The following is a 12,242-nucleotide window of genomic DNA, read 5'->3' as shown; positions in this document are numbered from 1 at the left end:
TGATACATTTTTCGCATCAATATTTGGAGTGGTTCTTGAGATTTGCTTCTTGAAATGGATAGGGCGATTATGATGACGTCCCGTGCGGCCTTAACCCATTAACGCCCGAATTATTTCACATTTATAGTAATCACCTGATTCTTTCTGGAGTATCGCATTATGATAAGAGAATACTTAAACCGTCATTTAAATGGAAATCTACGGTCACATTTTGTCACAGTACACAGTGGGTCATATGTACGCAAAATATTGAATAAAATTAAAATACTTGACAACTACCGAAAAGCTAAACATTACATATAATTTGCAATTGGATTAGATGGACAAATTGATGTGAAGATTTGCGAAAAAGTTACACGTCTTCTCAGTGAGAATCGAACTCACGACTCCCCGATCTCTAGTTGGGGCGCGTTAACCACTACGCCATGAGAGGACTCATGAACGCAGAAGTTAACCTGAATTCGATTTCAGCTCAATAATCACGTGGTCCTCTTTCGCAAAGTGCACCTCTTTCGGAAGAATTAGATGCCCATCCAAACACAACGCTTTCTATATATATCCAATGCCTAGCCCGAGAGCGCATTGTTTTTTAGATATAGGAATAGCACACTACACTAGCCAGCAACTGCGCTGGCTGAGGTTTCTATTGTGTGGGCTTCCAATGGGTCGCGACGTTCTCAAACGACCGGTTACGGAACATGAGTCCGTTGCTCGATAAATACTTGTTTGTCCATCTAATCCAATTGCAAATTATATGTAATGTTTAGCTTTTCGGTAGTTGTTAAACTTCCACTCGGCTGGTTGGCCGTAAACCACGATTCATAATTAAAACAAGTATTTATCGAGCAACGGACTCATGTTCCGTAACCGGTCGTTTGAGAACGTCGCGACCCATTGGAAGCCCACACAATAGAAACCTCAGCCAGCGCAGTTGCTGGCTAGTGTAGTGTGCTATTCCTATATCTAAAAAACAATGCGCTCTCGGGCTAGGCATTGGATATATATAGAAAGCGTTGTGTTTGGATGGGCATCTAATTCTTCCGAAAGAGGTGCACTTTGCGAAAGAGGACCACGTGATTATTGAGCTGAAATCGAATTCAGGTTAACTTCTGCGTTCATGAGTCCTCTCATGGCGTAGTGGTTAACGCGCCCCAACTAGAGATCGGGGAGTCGTGAGTTCGATTCTCACTGAGAAGACGTGTAACTTTTTCGCAAATCTTCAAATCAATTTGTCCATCTAATCCAATTGCAAATTATATGTAATGTTTAGCTTTTCGGTAGTTGTTAAACTTCCACTCGGCTGGTTGGCCGTAAACCACGATTCATAATTAAAACAAGTAAAATACTTGATTATTTTTGCAAATGTTTGAAGGTGGTATGGTGCATTAAAAAGTGACAAGATATTATGACAAACATTATGTAAACGGTAAGAACATGATACCATAAGTATAAATAACAAAACGAGGCTTAATTGAAAACTACACCACAGAATGATGCTGAATGTGACACGCGTACGAAACACTCACACACGATCACATACACGTACATGCACAACACATACTCGTTTGCACATACAAACATGCATACATTCATACACATATAGCCGCAGTAGTCGCATTTTCCTCCTTTATTTTACGCCAGGCTCGTTTGTATCAAATGGTTACGGGGTACACATTTATACAAATTTCCACGAATATGATATTTTTTGTCGTAATAAAAACCACTCAGGATTTAGCAGGATTCATAACAATTACATATTGTTTCTACAGAAATCCTGAAGGCTTCGCACAGAATTCCAACAGGATTCCCTCAGGATTCTCGAAGAATATCACAAAATCCACATTGCATTAATTCCAGGATGCTGAATTCTCTTAATGTTGATAATTCCCGCAGTATTTCTACACAATACCCAAATAATTCTTACAATTGACTCTTACCAATGAGACCAATCCAAATTCCCAAAGTATTTCTACGTGATTCTCTCAGGAATACTAACTGTTTGCCATATAACTATAAGACAAGATTTCAACAGGCCATCACAAGAATCTCAGCATTCTCATTAGATTCCCAATGTTTTTGCTCACTATTTTCGCAATTTTTTTTTACAAAATTTGCACAGACTGCATAACTCTAACAGGATTCCTTCAGTATATCCTTGGGTTACCATTTAACAATTCCCACTGGAATGCCAGAATCCTCACTGGAATGCAAGCATCCAAGCATGGGAAAATTCACTCACTCACCCGAACGCCGTCGATAAAAAATAGCAAAAAAATCTGCTGCATCCGAACATTCAGTGATAGCTGAACCGTACTGGTTGGAGTGTAGCATGAAAGCGTCGAAACCGATGGTGTAAAAGCGAGAATCGGAAGGAACACAAAGAGAAGTTAATACAAATACACTTATATCAAGTGAACGCATTTAGCATCCATTCGCCGAATGCATTGAACTGATTGAGCGGATTCCCACTCACTGAGTCATCCCGTGGTGTGGATTGCCATTCAGTGAACGCTCATCAGCACTCAAACCCGAATGCCACTCCAACGGAATCAGAATGTAAACAATCATTCGGTATGCATTAGGTTGGCTTCGGCTTTCAGAATCGGTAGCGACTCAATCAGTTGCCGTTGTTTGTTTCGCTTGGCGCTCGTTGAAGAAGCAGAAAGGGCACTGGAAATTGAAACGTTCGGGTTGGTTACAGAAACGGCTTTCTCGCTCCCGACTGTGCGTGGAAGCGAGTGAGGGAAACGCAAAAATTGAGTGAGTGTTTCCCATGCTTGCAAGCATCTACACTAGAATTCCAAAATCCAAACTAGAAATCCATGATCTATGCTGGAATCCAAAGATCCACGCTGGAATTCAAGAATCTACACTGGATACTCAAACTCTTCACTGGTATCCATCAATGAAACCCTAGGATCCACATCTGAAATCCATACTGGAATATCCCAGGATCCCCAGTGACTTTCAAAGATCTACACTGAAAATGCATTATCTTCATTGGTGTTCAAATATCCACACTGAAATCCTAAAATCCACACTGAAATCCCAGCATTCACATTGGAAACCAAGGACCCATGTTCTAATCCTGCGGTTCACACTAAAATTGCAAGGTCCATCAATCCTGAAAACCAAAGGTCCCTACTGAAATCTCAGGTTTCACATTGAATTTACACGACCCATGTTACAATCCCAGGATCTAAACTGGAATTCACGGATTCAATTCCAGGAATTTCAATATCCACAATGGAATACCAAGATTCGGAACAACAGTCCCAAGATATACACAAAAATACAACAAACCTAGTGGAATTCCAATATCCACATTAGAAACCAGGGATCCACAATGCAGCAACACAATCTACACTAGAATCCTATGATCCACACTGAAACACTTGGAATCAGACTGGAACACCAGGATCCACATTGTAATTCCAGGATCCACACTGGATTCCAAGAATCAACACTAAATTCCTAGAATCCACACTGGGTTTCGCAAAATCCACACTGGATTCCCAGAATCCACATTGTATTCCCAGAATTTATACTGGATTTCAAGAATCCACGCTGGATTCCCAGAATCCACACTGGATTCCCAGAATCCACACTGGATTCCCAGAATCCACACTGGATTCCCAGAATCCACACTGGATTCCCAGAATCCACACTGGATTCCCAGAATCCACACTGGATTCCCAGAATCCACACTGGATTCCCAGAATCCACACTGGATTCCCAGAATCCACACTGGATTCCCAGAATCCACACTGGATTCCCAGAATCCACACGGGATTCCCAGAATCCTCACGGGATTCCCAGAATCCACACGGGATTCCCAGAATCCACACGGGATTCCCAGAATCCACACGGGATTCCCAGAATCCACACGAGATTCCCAGAATCCACACGGGATTCCCAGAATCCACACGGGATTCCCAGAATCCACACGGGATTCCCAGAATCCACACGGGATTCCCAGAATCCACACGGGATTCCCAGAATCCACACGGGATTCCCAGAATCCACACGGGATTCCCAGAATCCACACGGGATTCCCAGAATCCACACGGGATTCCCAGAATCCACACGGGATTCCCAGAATCCACACGGGATTCCCAGAATCCACACGGGATTCCCAGAATCCACACGGGATTCCCAGAATCCACACGGGATTCCCAGAATCCACACGGGATTCCCAGAATCCACACGGGATTCCCAGAATCCACACGGGATTCCCAGAATCCACACGGGATTCCCAGAATCTACACGGGATTCCCAGAATCTACACGGGATTCCCAGAATCCACACGGGATTCCCAGAAACCACACGGGATTCCCAGAATCCACACGGGATTCCCAGAATCCACACGGGATTCCCAGAATCCACACGGGATTCCCAGAATCCACACGGGATTCCCAGAATCCACACGGGATTCCCAGAATCCACACGGGATTCCCAGAATCCACACGGGATTCCCAGAATCCACACGGGATTCCCAGAATCCACACGGGATTCCCAGAATCCACACGGGATTCCCAGAATCTACACGGGATTCCCAGAATCTACACGGGATTCCCAGAATCCACACGGGATTCCCAGAATCCACACGGGATTCCCAGAAACCACACGGGATTCCCAGAATCCACACTGGATTCCCAGAATCCACACTGGATTCCCAGAATCCACACGGGATTCCCAGAATCCACACTGGAATCCCAGGATTCTGCACTGGAAGCCCTGGATCCACATTGGCATCCCAGGATATATTCTGAAATCTCAGAATTTACGCTGGAATCCCGGAATCCACACTGACTTCCGGCACATGAACCATTCTATAATTGTTCAGGAATCTCTGATTTGCAAACCACGCTTATGGTAGTATAAGACGAGCGTGGTGATGCCGACAAGAGCTGGTGACAAAACAGAAATGTTTCATGCTGATAGCGCAACCTAGAGGAAGAAATATGAATTAAAAAACCTGTCATTAGACTGCCCATAATGTCTTTCACAACTTTGTCAAAGATACCAACCATTCATTTTGTCTAAAAAATTAACTGTATTCAGAAATGTTACTGATCTCAAAATAGATCACTGGGCGTTCGAGGCATCTGATCTCAAAATAGATCACTGGGCGTTAATGGGTTAAAGCAAAACTATACTCGAACTGTACTGATAATGATGCAAAAGTGTTCGATATTGTAAAAAAATTGAATAACAATAAATAAATAAATAAGTATTAATAAAATGTTTTCATGATCTCATAACTCATACCCAAATCCAAAACTTTTAAAGTTTATATATAACATTTAGAAACACATCGATCATACTCTAAAAAAAATGTCCTGGTAAAAAAAAAATATTTTCGTGTAATCTGTTAATTCATTTTAATTTATACATATATACATATACATATAATATTTATACATATACATAATATTTATACATATAATATACATAATACTAATGAATACATGAAAACGAATTGTTTAATTCACGCAAGGCTCTTAACAATAAAATCAGCAACAAACTGCGGTTCCCGTAATAATTTACACCGAAAAAAAATTTTTTTTTTCTACTAAATGTGAAAATTGTGACATGTTTGAAATGTCATAACTTTTTTGTTTATTGGTTTACCATCACCAAATTTTTATAGTAGATAGCTAATATAATGGACCGTTTTCCCTCAAAAAATTACGTTGGTATTCCGATAGGGTTTTGAGATATTTGAGTTTTTGTGTCAAAAATTATGTTTTTTAATGCAAAAAAATTTTTTTTACTGTGTGTATTTTTTTTGGAATCTTTATTTAGTTGTCTAACTTTGTTTCTTTAGTTGTCTAACAATCGAACGAACCGTTTTTGCTGTGCAGCTTTTTGAATATTTTTGAACCATTTTCACATACACCCTTTTGAAAAGTTAGTCGTGACTCAAGTTGAAGATTTGATATCGGAAAATGACGATTTAGATGGAACTGGAAAACTGTGCAAAGTTTCAGCTCAATAGAAAAAAATGAATTAAAAAATTTACCAAATTTTGGTGCTGTTGCTTGGAATCACTCTAATGCCCATTACATATGGGTATGTAAAGTCACTGTGAATTTGCACCCACTTCATGTCCACTACAGTTTATCAGCTGCCGCCCAATCGATAGTTTTTGATAGGTAATAAGCTCATATTAAGGAGTGCTTTGCGAAGACCCAAGAAGTCCGATTCATTTTCGCGCGCTCGGAGTGTGCTTTCGGTGGCTTTGTTCGTTTGCCCAGTGATTTGCGAAGACCTAAGCAGTCCGATTCATTATCGCGCGCTCGGAGTGTTTTTCGCTGGTTTCGTTCGTTTGCCCAGTGCATTGCGAAGACTCAAGCTGTCCGATTCATTTTTTTGCGCGCTCGGAGTGTTTTTGTTTTTCAGTTAGCACTTCATTCGCGCGCCATCGGAGTTTTTTCATATTCCTGCTTATACGTTTTGACGCTGCGATTTTAACTGTTCAGTCGAGGATGTATTACCAATTGGTGAGCTCGTTTCATGCTTGTAATAACACATTTGTATCATAACATGTATATTTGTATGAATTTGTTAGACAAACTATGAATAGTTCGTCACTTTAAGTGTTGACATAAGCGCTTATTCATGTTTTATAAAATTTCGAGATTCAAACCTTTGAAAAGTTCGATGTTTAAGATGTCGATGCATTGATAGATAACTTTTTAAACAGAGGTTACATGAATCGCATCACTTACCAAGGTGAATCCTGATCATGTAGCTTTGAAGCCCTCCCACTAACAAAACTCCTTCCCGTGGCAACCATGAAGATGCAGAGGTATACTCGGTCTTTAGTAACAATGGAAGTCACACTAACATTCCTTCCCTTCCCCGATGACCGTAGGGACGTGGCCGGCGCCGTTATTGACATTACTAATTTTAGAGTCCTCGAAAATGTACATTGAAGATGATATGCTACTCCCAAGCTACATCTGTTGATTCCCTGTACAATTTCGATGATTCTTGTCAATCACGGAGTAGCAACTACGAATTGTACGGTCATCAATGCTCATGCTCATAAGCTCATATTATGTCTCAGCCACAAATGAAAAATTATCTTCATGCTATGAACAATCACTCGGAAAATGCAGTGGAAAAAAGTGAATGGCAACGTCGTCTGTAGAACGGAAAAATCCTTATTTTACATCATACTGTCATCGGTTTGACTACAGTTTGCATTTGTACGCATTTCTAAAGAAGCGAAACAAACGAGATGAATGAAAACGCATATCATATGTACTTACCGTTTCTGAAATATAACAAATATTCTAGTTTATCAAAATCATAAGTCAGAAAACTAATCCGTTCTTCTCCTTTTCACCGTAAATTTCCCTATTCTTTTAGAATTTCCATGGAAACGGCCGGACTGCCGATCCCCGGCTACCACTACATCGCTCCGAACCACATCGTGAAAGCACCCATTCATTAAGCCGGACCCCGACGACCCCCGAATGCCATTTGTGTTGCTAATAGCCATATAGTAAATCTTAACAGTTAGCAGAAAAGTCACCGGGAAAAGAACACCGCTAGGCATGCATGTATGATGATGATGAGGAAGATGACGAAAGGTCATCTTCCACAATGTGAACACACGAGATCTCTTAGGACAACAATTTACGTAAAAGAAAAGGGCGAGAGCAACTGCAGCATCAGCAGCAAATGACAAAGACGACGTATTATGGGATGGAGCAGGTTTTCCATCCAAATATTATGTTTCGCCCCCCACACACACACCGGTTTTGGTCGGATGCTCGCTTCCGGTGATCAATTAAATATTACACATCCAATGTTGATCGGGCGAAGGAAAAAAAGTAACTCTGATAAAACAAACACTAGTGCCAGCGTGCCAGCGAGCACACCGTTTATAGCTGCTTGTGTTCGACAGGCTTTTTTTTATTGCATTCAGTTTCGATTCGCATACACACACTCTATCTGTGTAATAATGGGCGGATCAGCAAACAAATAGGGATATGTGTTTATCGTTCTTTTTTTTTATTGAACTAGTTTTAAACTGCGGACTATGTAGGCTTTATCACTAGCTTTTAATATGTTTGTTAAAACGTTCTTAACGTATTATTTATATGATAATAAAATGAGTCGAATATTAGCTCTGCAGATGAGTGGAGGATGAAAAAACAGTCGCCATCAAAAACAGGAAGGGATAATAAATATCAAAAGTGGAAACTGATTGATGCAGTTCATAATCCGCAAATCCTCTCCCTGCGGATACATAATTCCAGGTTACAATACACGGTGTGTCTGGGACTGTTATTAATTAAAAAAAATACCATCAATTCTATACCCTCCATTCGAAAGATATGGTATCTCAACATCCTCACCATGAATTTGAAAATGCTTCATCGTGGGAAACGAATGTAATGTTGATTTGAAAGACTTAGGGTCATTTTTAAGGGATATTTTCATTTTTGAAAAAAAAAATCCGTGCTCTGAATTATTCACCATTTTCAAACAAATCATATCAGGTTAAAATTTTGAAAAAATGTAAGGTTCAAGCATATTTTTTGTAAATTTGAAAGCATTTCGTCAATGGAATCACAAGTTACAGTAGATTGCGTCTTTCACATACAGTGGTCACACTATTATGGGTCACCCACTGTTATAGGCCATCTCCATTTGAATTGCAGGTGGAGTGACTAATAATAGCGACTAGGTTTCCCATAATAGTGTGAGCACTGTAATAACCAAGTGGTTTATTTCTATGCATTTGTTAAATCATTGGATTCCATTACCAGCTAAGATATATCCTTATGATTGACACTCGACATTCGAAGTTTATAGTAATCGAGAACTTTCTCTGAAAATCGGTCTTTATTTCATCGAAACAAAGCAGACCCTCTGTGATTCGAAATTAGAATAGAAGAATATTCACCCAAGATTCGAAACATGACAAAAGGTCGAAACATACCGTTTTGTCTCAAATTCCGAAAATGACTGATATTGAGAACATTGGTGTTCTCAAAGGTAAGAATTGATGTTTTCATAACTTTCAAATGTAGAGAACTTGAATCATAGAAGAATTGATGATCTTGTGAAGAATTTGAGAGGTTTGCTTGAAAAATCGCTTTGAAAAGTCGAGTGTTCGGTATATGAGTCATGTTTGTAATTTGAAACAAAACGGTATTTGCGTTAGATGTACATCTTAAACTTTTGGATTCAACTGTTTTATTAATAAATATGTGTCTGCAGTTCTTGGAAATTCATTCAAACAGCCGTAAGTTAGAAGAGTAAACAAATTTAGTTTATCGATCCTACGTGTTTCGCACGTGTTCTCACTTATATTCAGCTTTCTACGAGCGTTAATGGCCGCCACAAGCAAACTCACTTTCTAGTAGGGATCAAGCGTTTGGACGTTTGACTTGGGCTGTTTGACAACAGATCGATAAGATCGATCATCAAACAAACTTATCGATCAGCTCTCTATCGTCCCACGCCATACTTCAAATCGTTTGGTCCCTACCAGAAAGTGAGCTTATGCTTGGCAGCCATTACCGCTCGTAAAAAGCTGGATAACGTTTAATTTTCGGAATTACAAAACGACATATTTTCGCGACAATTTCTAAAAAGTTTGTAGAACATTCAATTTGTCGAAAATAAGAGTTTTATTTAAAAGTAGTTTTGTTCAAATTTTCCATATTTTTCTTTAAAAAATCATCTTTGTTTGACCATAACCTCATGAATACTCAATCGGTTCTGATTTTTTGCACATCATTTGGAAGCAATTTTAGTTGTTTTAAACTGTGTATAGAACACACTCAATAAAAAAATAGAGTTTTAATAATTTATTAAAAAAAATACATGCAAAATATTTTAAAAACGAGTTTCAGCTTTCGTATTAAAGTTTAACAAGAGTTGAAAAATTTTGTATTTTTCGTTAAAATTTCATGGTTTGGGCTGTTTTTGCTAAATAAGTAGGTCAAGACGGTTTCTAAACTATATACACTCCCGTGCATAAGTTTGGGTTCACCCCCTAAAAAACATGCAAAAGTGTTCAGTCCATATCTCTGTGATTACACGTCCAATTGTAACTCTCTAAGCCGCATACGAAAGACAAAGAGTTATTTTGACTTCGTATGTATTTTTACAAAAACATTCTTTGAACTTTGTATACTAAATTTTTACTTAAAGTTATGACATTTTTCAAAAAACACACTGTAAAAACAAACCTAATGTCCTCAGCATTGGATCGACCAAAATTTTAAAACAAGGTTTCATTAGAATCGTAATCTTATATTCTTTGAGGTAACCTTACGAAATTTTGGCGGAAAAATCTGAAAAGTATTCAAAATCAATGAAACAGTCAGTCAAGTCATCGTGCAAAAGTTTGGGCTCACCCCTCAGTATGGTGTATCGTGCAAAAGTTTGGGTTCACCTGAACTTACTCAAATCTGTGAAATCTCAAACCAATCATGTACGCGCCATTATTTGCGCTCAAAAAAGCTTTAAACTATTAAAATCGGTTGAAAAATGGCGGAGATATTGACAAAATTGTTGTGTAAGCGGCTCAGGTGAACCCAAACTTTTGCACGATTTGCATCATTATGAGGGGTGAACCCAAACTTTTGCACGATGACTTGACTGACTGTTTCATTGATTATGAATACTTTCCAGATTTTTCCGCCAAAATTTTGTGGGGCTCTTAAAAAAACATAAGATTACGATTCTAATGACACTTTGATTTAAAATTTTGGTCGATCCAATGCTGAGGAAATTAGATATTATTGTCAGTGTGTTTTTTGAAAAATGTCAAAAGTTTAAGTAAAAATTTAGTATACAAAATTCAAAAAATGTTTTTGGAAAAATACATTCGAAGTCAGAATAACTCTTTGCCTTTCGAATGCGGCTTAGAGAGTTTCAATTGGACGTGTAATCACAGAGATATGGACAGATCACTTTTGTATGTTTTTGAGGGGGTGAACCCAAACTTTTGCACGGGAGTGTATGTTCTTAACGGTTTTGGGAAACAACCTAATTTTCTTTAAAACAATGTAGAAATATTTGAAATCGGTTGATGTTTCATGCAGTTTTGGTCAAAGAAATTTGAATGTTTAAGTAAAATAAAGAAAAAAATGAAGAAAACTACTTTAAACTAAAACTGGTTTTGGTTTTGGACAAGTTTTTTAGATTGTTCTACAATCTTTTCATGCATTTATTAAAAAAAATGATGCTTAAAGGTTAATGGTTGTAAAATAAAGAAGTTATGAAGACTTCACTTAAGGTCATGTTTCATAACTTGCAACGTCATCTTCAAGAAGCTTTTTGAGTAGGTATTTTCTCCGTGATTTCCAATTCGATTGAGAGACAGCAAAACTTGAAACGGAACATTTAAACTCAAAGGATTTTTATGTTTTCACTGAGAACAGCGTTGCGGTTGAAAATAATATATCAGAGGGTTAAATTAAATACACATTGCCACTTGATTTGTGCAGACTAAATTCGCATTTATTTCGAATATTTTGTGCATTCAATTCTACCATGGCACCATTTGAATAGTAAAAATAACTATAACATGGTTAAAAACTTGCAGCAGACCAGAATCGAACCGAGGATCTGGTGATTGTCAAGCGCGAACGCTTACCGCACGGCTATCGATACGGTTCGATTGAGAGGGAACAAAACGCAAATAAAAAGCGTTCATGATAGCTCAATCGTGGTTGGAATAGTAAATTTAAAAACTCGTTCATGGTTCTCATTACTTCAACGCTTGTTTCAGTGTTGGAATATGCATGTATTATCATAACATCTTATTTGCGATTTTCGAAACATTTTACAGTGGGATTCCGTTTTTGGCATGCTCCATTTTTGGCATCCCCCAATTTTGGCAACAAAAGGGGTCCCTTTTTGGCAACATTTCTAATGCCACAAAAACTTTTTTGATTTTTTGGAAATATAATTCTTTCTTCAGGTTAAGTTATCTGAAATGCAAGCTAGCTTCATGCTTAACGCATTCCAGAATTCCATTTTCCAAATCGCACAGACTGATAGAGGTCCCGTACGCGCTTCTTCGATTCTAGATGGTCGTGTATTCGCAACGTTTTATGAAGTCATTATTCTCTATGAGTATCTCAACTAGAGCTAAAATCTATCAGGCATTCACGTTATATGACCAGCCCACCTGAGTATGCCGATGGGTGATAAAATTATTGTTTCTCTAGAACAAAGCGCAAGCATTGACACAAAAGGAACAA

The 12,242-nt window shown here is 38.6% G+C and overlaps 1 protein-coding gene across 5 annotated transcripts in view; it reads left to right on the top strand.

The window, feature by feature from the left end:
* The window catches only part of LOC5569595 (poly(rC)-binding protein 3), a 441,652-nt gene extending 433,345 nt beyond the window's left edge, over positions 1-8,307 (top strand). For all 5 annotated transcript variants that reach the window (XM_021842853.1, XM_021842849.1, XM_021842852.1 and 2 more), the window contains one exon: positions 7,381-8,307. In XM_021842853.1, the coding sequence (XP_021698545.1) occupies positions 7,381-7,465 (85 nt within the window). In that variant the 3' untranslated portion in view covers positions 7,466-8,307. The remainder of the gene's footprint in view (positions 1-7,380) is intronic.
* Positions 8,308-12,242: the final 3,935 nt, after the last annotated feature.

This window comes from Aedes aegypti, chromosome 2 (assembly GCF_002204515.2).
Source record: "Aedes aegypti strain LVP_AGWG chromosome 2, AaegL5.0 Primary Assembly, whole genome shotgun sequence".
Classification (NCBI taxonomy): Eukaryota; Metazoa; Arthropoda; class Insecta; order Diptera; family Culicidae; genus Aedes; species Aedes aegypti.
The sequence above is the reverse complement of the archived record's forward strand: the minus strand, read 5'-3'. Positions and strand labels throughout refer to the sequence as shown.